The sequence below is a fragment of the Tenrec ecaudatus genome, chromosome 6 (assembly GCF_050624435.1).
Source record: "Tenrec ecaudatus isolate mTenEca1 chromosome 6, mTenEca1.hap1, whole genome shotgun sequence".
Classification (NCBI taxonomy): domain Eukaryota; kingdom Metazoa; phylum Chordata; class Mammalia; order Afrosoricida; family Tenrecidae; genus Tenrec; species Tenrec ecaudatus.
Window position 1 is genome coordinate 80,892,930 of NC_134535.1, and position 12,940 is coordinate 80,905,869.

Genomic DNA, 12,940 nt, shown 5'->3' on the forward strand with positions numbered 1-12,940 from the left:
AAAATGTTGACTCCTATGGTGCACTCAGAGTTCATTCCACCAGGTCAGACTGTTAAGCAAGCTTTCTATTTAGTTTCTGAAAAGGTTGCGTAGCAGTGTGTGACAAAAAAGGCCTGGTTTGTGGCAGACGGGGGACTGGTTTACCCACCATGACAATGCACCTGCTCATGCAGCCATCTCAGTGCGCCAGGTTTTGGCAATAAACCGCATGCCTCTCTTGACCCAAACACCCAACTCACCTGACCTTACTGTGTCTGACTTATTTTTGTTTCCGTGAATGAAGAGGAACACGTAAGAGAGTTGACGATGTAGACGAGGCAAAGACAAGTGAGGGAGGTGCTGCCAGCCATCCAAACAGATGAGCTTGAAAGCTGTTCCCAAGCATGGAACTGCAGAGTTGACAAATGTATTGTCATGGAGAGTACTTTTGAAGGTGATAAGGTTATTTTGTAAAATAATTTAAATACACAGCTTTGAAAAAAATTTGGGTTTTTTTTTTTTTGGATACCACCTCGTACTCCTGAGCATCACCTGGAATAGCCCCATGGACCACCAGAGAACAGGGTCGGATAGAGTGCTGGAAGATAGCGCTCAGGTGGTGGGGAAGGCACTTCAAACACATAGTGGCCACAGCCATGAACTTGAGCTTCCCAACAGACAGGATGTCGGTCAGCACAATTTCCTTCTGTCGTCTTGGTGCCATTTCAACGGCAAGTGGCTACAGCGACAACGATCACGCCCAGGGTAAGCCAGGAAGCCACCCTCCCCCACCCCCGCTTGGGTTCTTCAAGGGCAGAGGTAATGCCCTTTCCCGCTTTTTCTAGCACTCCGCATGCACCAAGCCTGGGCCCTGTCTGGAGCTCAGCTGACATTCCCTGATGGATCGTCTCTTCCGAGCAGCAGCTTCCAAGCCCTCTACTTTGACTGGGGGGTGGGGGGAGACTCTGGGTGGGCGACAATCTCCAAAGATTGTCACTGGAAATGAGCTGCAGCAGACAGCCAGCTCTCTTTCTCCGAGGAGGGCAGGAGGACAGAAGACGCAACTTCCCTTGGGCTGCAGAAGGAAGGCGGGTGCCAGGGAGTCCCGGGTGAGAGTAGATTGGGGCTGAGGGCTGGAAAAGACAGCGTGGCCTTCACCATCCACTGTCTGGATGGGGGTGGTGGGGTGGGGCTGGTGAGCCATCTGCCTGGGTGGGGGGGTGACTGTGCCCGTTGGTGGAACTTGCGCCCGGGATGTCACCAGCTCAGCACAATACCTGGCAGCGAGTACTCGCTGGGTAAACATGTGGGAGATGACTTGTGTGAGCGACTGCGGGTCTCTGGGGTTGGGGTGGAGCTTGTGTTTACAGACCGACTCCCACCCCACTGCAGTGGCTGCGGTGACTCAGAGCTCTGGCATCACCCCTGTCCCGGAGGAGCCCACAGTCCCATCTTTGACTGGCTTGGCCTCCCTCCCACGCGACAGGAGAGAGCGATTAGGGAGGCTGAGAAAGTGATCGGAGCCCCGGGCAAGGAGACAAAGGTGAGTGGAAGTGACAGCTGAGTGGAAGTGACAGCGTAGCCCTGGAATCTCAGGTCCTCTTCCAAAGGACTTCCTTGGCGGGCCCTTCACCTAGGCCAGTGGTTGTCAACCTTCCTAATGCTGAGCCCTTTCATACAGTTCCCAATGTTGTGGTGACTCCCCCTCCCCAACCATAACATTATTTTCGTTGCTATTTCATCACTGTCATTTTACTACTGTTAGGAATCAGGTGACCCCTGTGAAAGGGTCCTTCGGCCCTCAAGGGGGTTGCGACCCCCAGGTTGAGAACCGCTGACCTAGGCAGAGAGGGTAGGAGTTACCTGAGGACACACGGCTCTGTGGGGGATTCACCTGCCAGAGAGGTGAACAAATGCCCAGTTTCCTCACTCCCAGCAGGCAGGAAACGTCCTCTTGCCATGAAGCTAAGTTGGGGCTTAAAGGCCGGAGAGAAGAAGCCCAAGTGGCCTGTCATGTCCCCTCTCTGGGCTGAGTGGGCGGGGAGGGCCCCTCACCTCATTACCTGTTGGGACTGAATCAATCTTCTTTGGGCAATTTTGAGGCACTTACAACCTTCCCGGGTTCCGTCAGTCCCTTCTGGCCTCTGGGATGTTGGGCCCTGGACCCTTCTGTCCAATCTCATCTCCTTCCTGCTGCATGGCACGTTCAGCCAATGCCCTGACTGTTGCCCTCTGGGCCTGTCTCTCCCTGTAAGAATGTGGGGTGTGGGGAGAGAAGAGCTTGAAGACCCTCATCCCTAACACCGGCAGTTTCTAAGTTGGAACTCTGGTGGCGCAGTGGTTATGCACTGGTCTGCAACCACAAGGTTAGCACTTCAAAACCGCCAGCCCCACTCTGTGGGAGAAAGATAGGGCTTTCTACTCCCATAACGAGCTCCAGACTTGGAAACCTACAAGGGCAGTCAGTGCTACCTTGTGCAATAGGGTGGCTGTGAGTTGGGATTGACTTGGTGGCAGTAAGTTGAGAAGTCTTTGTTAAGCTTGGCACTGCATTTGGAGCGGGCAATGTGAGGCAATGCCAGGAGCTCCAGGACCCACTCTGACTGAAGTCCTTGGGCTCCTGGTGGGCAGGGGAGCCGGGCACTGATGGTGGTGCTGTGTGAGGCTCTTTCTTGGATCTGAACCAATTTCCAGCCAGGATGGAATGAGTCTTCCACCAACACCAGCTCCTTCTTAAGTGGCTGGGACCTTCTACGGAGGCTTTGCCATGGGGCAAGGGTGGGAAGGGGGGAACCCCAGGCTCTAGCTGAACCCCCCCCCACTGCCTCTCCTTAGCCCCACGACAGGCTTCAGACCTTCCCCTGCCTCCTCCTGCAGGGCCCAGGATCCCGCTCAGGTCCTGAGTTGGGTGGAGCCCCTCCTTCAGTCCTTAGAGGCACCTTGCCCCACACAGGTCTCCATTTGGCCACCAGTCAGTGTCTGACAAAACAGCAGACTGTCCCCACCCCCACTAGGCCACCTGTGCCCCACCTCCCTGGACCTGCAACGAGACAAAGAGACTGTGGGCTGGGAGGGTGGGACAGCTGTAGGCCTTGGCTCTCTCTCCAGCCATCCGTTGCCTAACCGAAGCGTCTTCCCTTACCACCTGCACAGCCCGAGGCCCGAGGCCTTGGCTTATGACAGGGGGCTGGGACCAGCCCCACAGAACAGAGCCCCATTCACAGTGGCCACCAGAACAGGGCTGGGAGGAGAGCAAGCCAGCTCTGGGTGGTGGGGATGGCCCGTGGGAGGCTGTATCACCCTGTTCTGAGGAAGGAGAGCCCAGGGGGGAAAGAAGGTGGCATTCTGTCCCAGACAGTCTAAGCTCATCCCAGCTCTAGAGGTCAGGTGATACCTGAGTGCCACCCCTCCCTCCCACAGGGGAAGAGGGCATTCCCTTGACCCACAGGACGCCTCCCCCACCTCCCGAGGCAATGGGGCAGGAGCATCTGTGGAGCTAGGAGCCAGCCCAGCTGGGAAAAGATAAAAAGCCCATCCGCGGCCCAGCCACTCACTGCAGTCCCTGCCAGCCTCAGCCACCCGCTCAGCCTGCCTGGTGTCCTTCTGACCACCATGAGGTCCTCTCTGTCTCGGAAGGCTTACTCTACCAAGGGAGGCTTCAGCTCCAACTCTGCCTGTGGAGGGGGTGGGCCCCGGGCCCATACCAGCTTCAGCTCTGTCACCATGTCCCGCAGCAGTGGCAGTGGTGGGGGCAGCCGCTGCAACCCCAGCAGGGGGGGCTTCGGCAGCCGGAGCCTGTATAACTTGGGGGCTAACAAGACCATCTCCATCAGTGTGACTGGAGGGGCCTCCTTGGGGCGGGCTCCTCGGGGCTTTGGCCTCGGTAGCGGAGCCTACATGGGCCTGGGGGCTGGCAGACAGTCATTTGGGCCCGCCTGTCCTCCTGGGGGAATCCAGGAGGTCACGGTCAACCAGAGCCTGCTGACCCCCCTCAATGTGGAGATCGACCCAGAGATCCAGCGGGTGCGCACCCAGGAGCGGGAGCAGATCAAGACCCTCAACAACAAGTTTGCCTCCTTCATCGACAAGGTGGGCCGCCATGGGTCGGATGGAGGGTGGCTAAGAGAGGGTGGGTGGGTGATGGCTGTGGCAGCCCCAAGTGTGCGGGGATGGAGGGCTGATGGGATCCTTTCTGGGGTTCTCCTGGCCTGTGTTTGGGATGGCGAAAGGGGGTGCGGGGGATGGTCTCTTGGGCTTTAGCCCAATTGCTCAGGTGCATTTGCACCTGAGGACTGTTGGCCACACTCCCCTGTGCCGTGCTGGAACCCTTACTGGGGTCTTCATGAGCGTTGTCGCCTAATAGCACAACTTGATTGTGCCTTTTCGCAAGGGGCACCAGAACTGTGGTTGTAAGTGTAAGGCTAGCTGCCCCCTCGGAGATTCACAGCCTCGGAAACCCCGTTCATACGGCGTGTGGGCGAGTCGAAAGCAGCAAGATGGCAGTCGGTTTGGTTCTTGGTTGTTCTTAGTGGGTGGACTTTGCGGCCTTTTGCATCTTCCAGCTGCAACAGCTGTGGCTCAGAGTCGAACCACTCCTCCGAGGCTGAGGCCCCCAAGCCCTGAAGCTGTCCCCTCATTCTTAGCTTTGGGGGAGGTCTCAGGGGCAAAGGTGAAATCAGGACCCCATGGCAAGGTGGTGCGGTGGTGGGTGTCCCCATTCTACTTGCCCTCCCTGTTTGACCCAAGGAAACTCAGGTCGGGGTAGATCAGAGGAGGGCCCGATGCATTTCTTTTACTCGGGTAGGACTCCAACTGCTTCCCTTGCCTCCTCGATGGCCGGGCGACTCTCCTTTGGCGCCCTGGCAGCTCCTGTTCCGTTGTGTTGGCATTATCCACCTCGAACGCCATGTCCCCGGGGCCGTGGGACTTGATGAGGAAGACACTGGTACCAGGCACAACATAGATGGCCTTTCTCATGACTCAGCCATGAGGAGCCAGCGCAGGTGACACTGGGATTTTTCCGGGGTCACATAGGCACTTGGAGACAGGAATGGGACTCAGGTTCCTGCACCCCAGTGGGGATGGGGGGGACCTGAAGCTCTGGGGACTTGGGCCCTCCCCATGGTCCTTGCTCCTGGGCCTCATGGCTATGGGCCAGGTGCTGGGGAGGTGGGAGCCTGGGAGACTGCACAGCAGAGTGTGATGCAAGTGGCCACGCCCACCCCCTTCACCTTCTCCCCAGTGACTTTTCACTCTTTTATGGGACAGCCTTGGAGGCGACAGAAACAAAGCCGTTCCCAGGCCCTTGCAGCCAAGCCTGGAAGCCAGGGGCTGAGAGGCTGCCTGGAAGCTGCTGGCTCACTATTCTAGCTGGGTGGGGAGGGACATCTGCAGGTAGCGCTCAGACATTGGGATCTTTTTATAAAACAAACTTCGGTTTCAGAAAAAAAAGGTGAGATTTGTAGAGAAGTAGCAAGAACTGTGCATTTTCCTGAATACGTTTACTCAACAAGCTTTGTTAATCAATAACATTTTGCCATATTTGCTTTTTCTCACTCTCTGTGTACATGTTTTATGTGTGCACACACACGTATGTATACACAGATGTGTATGCACACACATGTGCACACACCTACATGGAGACACACAAATCTTGTGTATGTGTACACATATGTGTACACACACATGTGCATGCACACACAAACACGTGCATCTGCACCCACGCGCACACATAAAATGTGTACACATACATACGCACATGTATGCACAGCAAAAACACATGCAGTACATATACACATATATGCACACATACATGTGCATGTACACATGCATGCATATATCCATGCACACACAAAACATGTGTACACACCCTCAAACATGTATATGTGTATACATACATATATGTGTACACATATATACATATACATAAACACATTTGCATTTTCACAGTTGTTCCTGACACAGAGTTAGGGTTTGAAACGCTTATCTAGCCCAGTTCTTCAGGTCCGTGAGCACACAGGTCTAGAGGGAAGTGACTTGGCTAAGGCCTCTAGCTCGTGAATGGCCGGCGGCTTGGCAGTTTACTTGTTATCTCTCCAGAGTTCCTTTCCTCAGATTGCACGGCCACCGTTTCAGTCAAGCTGATCCTCTCAGCAAGGTGTCAGCCTGCATGGGCCTTCTGATGCCCTGGTCTGTGACTGGGGGTGACAGCAGGGGGACTCTGGCCTGGGGCCTTCTCAGGATCCACCTTCCTTGCTTGGCTCAGGTGCGCTTCTTGGAGCAGCAGAACAAGGTGCTGGAGACCAAGTGGGCCCTGCTGCAGGAGCAGGGCCAGAACACGGGCCCCACCAGGAACAACTTGGAGTCCGTCTTTGAGGTCTACTTGAGCAACTTACAGAAAATACTGGACAACCTCCAGGGGGAGAGGGGCAGGCTGGACTCAGAGCTGAGGAACATGGAGGACCTCGTTGAGGACTTCAAGAACAAGTAAGGGGAACTTGCTAGGCCAGTCCATGGGGGGCGGTGGTGGAGGGTAGGGGGTGGTGGGAGGACTAGCATGGGCATCACAGGCAGCGATGGATCCTCTGGGCACTTTAGGTCCCAAACACCCTGCCCCCTGGACTGTCATGGTGGTTTGTGATTACTTCATCATGTTAGTACAGAAACGGCAATGCTTGTGAAAGGAGAGAGAATTATGCAATGAACCCCGCGTTCTCATCACACCTCTTTGGTCATGATCAGCTCACAGTGAATCTGGTTTTATCTGCCCACTTCTCCTGAGATCCCAGCCTTCCTGGCATTCCCTATTCCATCCCATTCTCCAGTGTTTTACCAGACGGCGGCCATACACTTCGTAAAGCATGAAACCAACCCTGACTTCACCTAAAACGTAACAGGAAACCTGTAAACAATGCGCTAGGTAAAGGTTTACAGAGCAGACCATTGGTCTTACCTTCCGTAATTCACGTGCACTTTGGCTCTACGCATCCCTCATGACCCCTCCACGTACCCTCACCTGTCCCCGGGCTTCCTGTTTCCCTTCATCCCCCTTCATTCCCAACCGCCAGAAACACCTAAAGCTTTTAAACAACGATTCCTCGCGACCACAACACGCCCAGCCTGCTTCGACTTTCCAATCGTCCCATACACACCTTAAGTTGTACCAGTCCAGGTTGCTCAGGTCAAGATGCAGAGATGGTTGGGCCGTTTGTGTGACGAGGGTGTGAGAAGCGTAGCCACACTCTGCAGGTACCCTTTAAAGACCTTTGGACATCCTGCGACACGGGCGGCAGCCAGAGCAGCCCGTCTCTTCAGATGAGCGTGTGTTGCCAGTGCGGACAAAGGTTCCCCTCGATTGACACACCGTCCTCCCCCTGTCCGCGTGGAGCCTCCTCAGGGCTCCGATCCAACGGGATGGCACCTCTCGATTGCCGTGGCATTGCACAAATGCCGTGCCCCTTTCCTCTAAAGGCTTGGCAGGCGAGAATATTGACACCGAGACAGAATCCTAAGTTCCTCCAGTGGTTGGCAGCCCGAGAGAGCAGAGTCCAAGGCGGGCTTGGCTGGTGTGGGACCATCGGGGGTCTTCCGTACAACAGAGTGCGTCCAATGCCCGGGAGGCAGAACTGGGCTGAACCTAGGTCCCCGGCTGGAACAGCAGCTTGCACTTGACTCCCAACCGAAAGGTTCTAAGTTTGAAGCCACTCAGTGGTATTGACGAAGAAAAGCACAGGATTCCACAGAGCACATCACTGGGACTCTGTCGCACACGGGGTTGCCCAGAGAGTCAGAAATGGCGGCGGGGCAGTGGGTTGGGAGTTGTGTTTCGTTTGAGCCGCCCCTGGCCTGAGTCTTCCTGTGTTAACAGGTATGAGGATGAGATCAATAAACGCACTGCTGCGGAGAATGAGTTTGTGGTGCTCAAAAAGGTGCGTGGGCAGCAGGAGTGGGGAGAGGGGGCCCTCCAGTTCCTAGGTGCCGCGTTACCTGGGAGAAGGGAAAGCCCCGTGGACCGAGCCTGCTCTCTGCCCTGCCCCCAGGATGTGGATGCAGCCTACATGGGCCGAATGGATCTGCAAAGCAAAGTGGGCACCTTGACAGACGAGATCGACTTCTTCCAGCATCTCTTTGAAATGGTGAGCCCCTCCATGCACTGCGAGGCTCTGTGTCCATTCACACACGGCCTCCAGGGTTGCCCCGGGAGGGCTGACTGGAATTCATCGGAGCGACTAAACTGGTAGAAGAGCAAACTTTGACCCTTTTCTTAATGATAGCTCATCGAGTTACTAACCGCAAGGTCAGGGTTTGAGCCCGCCCGTGGCTCTGAAGGAGGAAGATGAGGCTCTCTGACCCTGTAAGGATGAAAAGGACTTGGGAACCCACGGGGGCTGTGCACGCCCATAAAGATGAAAAGTCTCAGAAACCCACAGGGGCAATTCTCCCCTGGCCCATTGTGTCTCAGGCAAGCATGGAGACCACCTGGAACCCACCGGATGGCAGTGGGTTTGGCTTTCCAGGTGACAACAAGCAGTGCTGTTGGGGGTCCTGCAGTCTAGTGCCCGGTTTTCATGTGGCAGGAGCCATGATGGGGTCAAGGTGCGGAGGTGCGCCAAGAGGGCTGCGGCCGGGAAAGCCGGAGGAGTCTTTAGGGGAGAGGCCTTTTGCATTGGACCATGCTTTCTACAGGCTGGGTAGGGCTTCTACAGGAGGTGTGGAAAGGGCCTGCCAGCCAGGGGTCCCAACCTGTGCCATCTCATGGCCCCATCAAAGAGCGCTGTGTGTCTGGGGAAAGGCACTTGGTTGTGGGATTCACTCACTGTGTGAGGAGAAACAGGTGGGCAGGTGGCTTGGGCTGCTTCCTGTCCAAATTACTCATTGTCACTCAGTGGGTAGAAGCAATGGCCAGAGAAACAGCTCACTGGCTGCCGCACCTGCACCATCACCAGGGCATTCAGAAATGGTTCCCATGGTCTGGTTTTGGCCAAGCCAGACCTCCACTGGCAATCTGGAGGGTGAGCTATGCATTTCCAGAATGTCTTCTACATTAGGAAATCCAGTGGATGCCTCTCTGGCCTGGTCGCTGGATCTCAGATGTCATCCTTGCAGATGTCACGTCAATCTTCTGTTCTCCCCGAGATAGTCTCTGCTATCTTTTGTCCCTTGAGGGGAGTGGCGGAGGGGGTGTCTCTGGTTTCTTAAAAGAGACCACCAGCACCTGTTACCATGGAGTTGACTTTGGCGCATGGTGACCATGTGTGTGTCACAGTAGTACTTGCTCCATTGGCTCTGCAGTGGCCGGTCTTTGGATAGATGGTCAAGACTTTCTTCCAAGGATCCTGGGTGGAATCAAACCTCCAACCTTTTAGTTAGGAACCACAGGTATTTGCATCATACCTGAGGTGACCGACACGCACATCTTAATTCACAGGACTCTTGCCTTTCCACTTTCAACATCTCTCACTCTTTGGGAGGTCTGACCTTTCTTTTTCTTTTGTGCGAGCAAGACCACCACCATCTTATCTACTCACGGGGTGTCTTAAAACCCACACCCAACTCACTGCCATTGCGCTGGTCCAGACTCATAGCGACCCTACAGGACAGAGGAGAGCTGCCCTGGTGGGTAAATCTTTCCCTCAGTAGGCTGTCCCTCTTTGCCCCGTGGAGCAGCTGGTGAGCTTGAACCACTGACGCTGTGGTTTAGCATAGAGCATTATGCTCCTGCAGTTCCTGTATGGGGCGTCTGGTAGGTAGGTTCCTGTCTCCTTATTGCAAACACTTCCAAGTGGAGTTCCCCCAGGACCAAAGTCTGATATGTGTCTGTGGAGAGAGCCTAGCCTGAGGAGCTGTGGCAGTGTGTGTGTGTGTGTGTGTGTGTGTGTGTGAAGGGGGGGGGGGGATGCTTGCAGACGCTGCTGCTGGCAGGGTGGTCCAGGAGGAGAAAGATGATGCATCAGGATGAGGACAAGGTGGGGAGAAGGAGGCTTTTCCTGGCAGCTGTGGGCTTCCTTCTAGGCTAGCTATGGAGGTGAGCACAGGTCTCCGCATGTCCAGGGCAGTTCTTGTCCTCCATCCTGTCATGGCGTCCTGGGGCATGGGGAAGGGGTGCAGGTGACAGTGATTTCTGTTTCTGCAGGAGAGGAGCCAAGTGCAGACCCACGTGTCTGACACCAACGTGGTGCTGTCCATGGACAACAACCGCAGCCTGGACCTGGACAGCATCATCGCTGATGTCAAAGCTCAGTATGAGGAGATTGCCCAGAGGAGCCGGACTGAGTCTGAGGCCTGGTACCAGACCAAGGTGGGGGGAAGGACTGCAGGGCTCAGGTGTTTCTCCCAGTGACTGTGAGGAGCCCAAGTGGCTAAACCCCCGGGGATGGGCTCGGGGCCCCGTGATTGTGCATGTGGCCCAGGAATGATCCAATGCCTCATGGTCATTGCTTTGGTCTCCAGTATGAGGAGCTTCAGGTCACAGCCAGCAAACATGGAGACAACCTGCGGGACACCAAGAACGAGATTTCTGAGCTCACCCGTACGGTGCAAAGGCTGCAGGGGGAGGTGGACGCAGCCAAAAAGCAGGTGGGTCTAGGACTGGCTGGGGGGTGGGGGTCAGGCCTGGTGGCAGTTGGTGGCCAGATGTTCTTCTTGTGGCACACACACACACACACACACACACACACACACACACGGTGCCACCAAGATCTACCCTCTCCTTACACAGAGACAGAAGGCCCAGGTAGGGGGAAGACTTGGAGTGGGAGGGCTACCCTCCCCCAAGGAGACCGGTCCAACCTCCAGGAGGTCAGAGCAGGAGGTTGAGGGCCCAGATTCAGATCACAGGGCGGACTTCTCAGACCAGAGCGAAGCATTTGCTCCATGCTGATGTCCTTATCTGGTCTCTTACACTCTCTCCGCCAGCACTGGGCCCAGCTGCCTCCTGGTGGGAGGGATTGGGGTTAGGACTTTGCCTTAGGTCACCCTGTTGGTGGGACAGTGCCTGCTTCTCCGGTTCTTCTTCCTCATTCCGTTGGGGGTGAAGGGGTGGGGACGGTGGATCCTGGTGGGAAGGCAGGGTCCCAGGTGGGATGTTTCTGATGCCCCCCCTCCCTGAGCAGTGCCAGCAGCTGCAGGCCGCCATCGCCGACGCAGAGCAGCGTGGGGATCTGGCGCTCAAGGACGCTCAGAAGAAGTTTGGAGACCTGGATGTGGCTCTGCACCAGGCCAAGGAGGAGCTGGCGCGGCTGCTGCGTGACTACCAGGAGCTGATGAACGTGAAGCTGGCCCTGGACGTGGAGATCGCCACCTACAGGGCGCTGCTGGAGGGCGAGGAAAGCCGGTGGGTAGCCCTTTTTCTCTCAAGTCGGGCGACAGCCCTGTGCTACCAGGTCAAAGTGCCCAGCGTCGTCTGAGAGTGAAGGCAGGGGCACCAGGAGGGGCACGTAGGAGGTTGGGCTCCTACCTCATTACCAGAGAGGGGTTACCCCACCCCCCGCCCCCCCAGTGCTCCCTTTACCTGCCCTTCCCTTTGGCTGCACAAACACCCCACTCTCAACCTGGGTGGTCGCCACCCACCCGTGAGGCTAGGGAGAGATCAGAGGCCACCACCAATGGCAGCTTTGCCCCCCCAGAGACACCAACAGGGTGTGCCCATTTGAGCTGTGGTGGAGTAGCTGGCGACTCTTGAGCTGCTGACCACCAGGCCAGCAGTTGGAATCCACCGGGTCTCGCTTTCGAGAAAGAAAACGAGGCTTTCTGCTCCCTTAGAAGATTGCACAAGGGCAGTTGTTCGACTTTCCTATGGGGGTCGCTCTGCATTGGCATTAACTCGACGGCAGGGAGTTCTGCATTTCCCCAGCCCCCTGGGAAGCCGCTAACCACGTTTGCCTCTGCGCACGCCTTAGCCTGCTCTGATCGTCCACATGGAAGTAGACGCTTGTCCTTTTGGGTATGGCAAGCATCACTTGGCGCGACGTAGTCAGGGTTGATCCAGGTTTTAGCACGCAACAGGGCTTCAGCACGCTGGACCGCTGAGGAACACTCCATTGCGAGTGTGCCGCGCCTGCACTCCCACACGCACTTACGCACACGCGCGCACGCACAGGTGCCATCATCTCCTGCTCCCCATCCAGGCCGCGGCTCTTGGGAGCCACCTTACTGACTGGATCCCGTGGGAAGGCAGAGGGAGGGAATCTCAGAGAGAGTTTTCTCTCTGGCTCGTGGGGCCCCTGACCCTCTCGTGACCTTTCTGTCTCCTTCAGGATGTCCGGGGAATGTCAGAGTGCCGTGAGCATTTGTGAGTATCCTGCTGCTCCAGCCCTCGGCGGCCTGGGCCTCAAGTGCACACCCCACTTCATGGGTGCTCCTGGGGCAGGTTCTGGGGGGCTAGGGGCTCCCCGAGACCGTGCTTCCCACCTTGGGCTCCTCTCTCTGTTCCCTCTGCTCGCGGACTCCTGGGTGCTGTCGGGGTACAGCTACCCTGCCTAACCCAGGCCCCCTTGCCTTACAGCTGTGACTGGCAACTCTACCTCTGTGAGCGGAGGCGGCTTGGCTGGCATCGGGGGTGGCGTGTCCTGGGGCGGGGGCGGTATCAAAGGTGGTTTCAGCACCAATGTGGGCTACGGCTCTGCCAAAGGGGGTGCGGCCTCTGGAGGTACCTCCATTCTGAGGAAGACCACCACGATCAAGACATCCAACCGGAGATATTAGCTGCTAAGCCTGCCTGGGCCCCTGAAAGCCTCTCCCTGCTCTACACACCCGCCTCTGCTGCCCTCCCCACCCACTTTCCTCATGAGCAGGGACAGCCCAGAGGCCCAAAGATCTCAGCCGTGTGCATAACAGACTATTTGGTATGCACGTCATTTTCATTTGAGGAAGGGCTCAACTGTCTCCCTGCGGTGTTTTCCTTGGTTCTGCGATGGGCTGGGAGGGGGCTGGAGTCCGAGCTGGAGTACTGTGTTTGGGAGTG

At 56.4% G+C, this 12,940-nt stretch overlaps 1 protein-coding gene across 1 annotated transcript; it reads left to right on the top strand.

Moving 5' to 3' along the window:
* The first annotated feature begins 3,591 nt into the window (after positions 1–3,591).
* Positions 3,592–12,681, top strand: KRT79 (keratin 79). Its single transcript, XM_075552937.1, has 9 exons — positions 3,592–4,068; positions 6,245–6,465; positions 7,847–7,907; positions 8,019–8,114; positions 10,112–10,276; positions 10,429–10,554; positions 11,091–11,311; positions 12,234–12,268; positions 12,482–12,681. Exons 1-9 carry the CDS (start codon positions 3,592–3,594, stop codon positions 12,679–12,681), a joined length of 1,602 nt encoding a protein of 533 aa, XP_075409052.1.
* The last annotated feature ends 259 nt before the right edge of the window (positions 12,682–12,940 follow it).

What these genes read in the sequence shown, in the direction of transcription:
- KRT79 (XM_075552937.1), top strand. Translation starts at nt 3,592, where the DNA reads ATGAGGTCCTCTCTGTCTCGGAAGGCTTACTCTACCAAGGGAGGCTTC. An exon ending in GTTGAGGACTTCAAGAACAA is followed by an intron (nt 6,466 to 7,846) that starts GTAAGGGGAACT and finishes CTGTGTTAACAG; the next exon opens with GTATGAGGATGAGATCAATA. An exon ending in TCCAGCATCTCTTTGAAATG is followed by an intron (nt 8,115 to 10,111) that starts GTGAGCCCCTCC and finishes CTGTTTCTGCAG; the next exon opens with GAGAGGAGCCAAGTGCAGAC.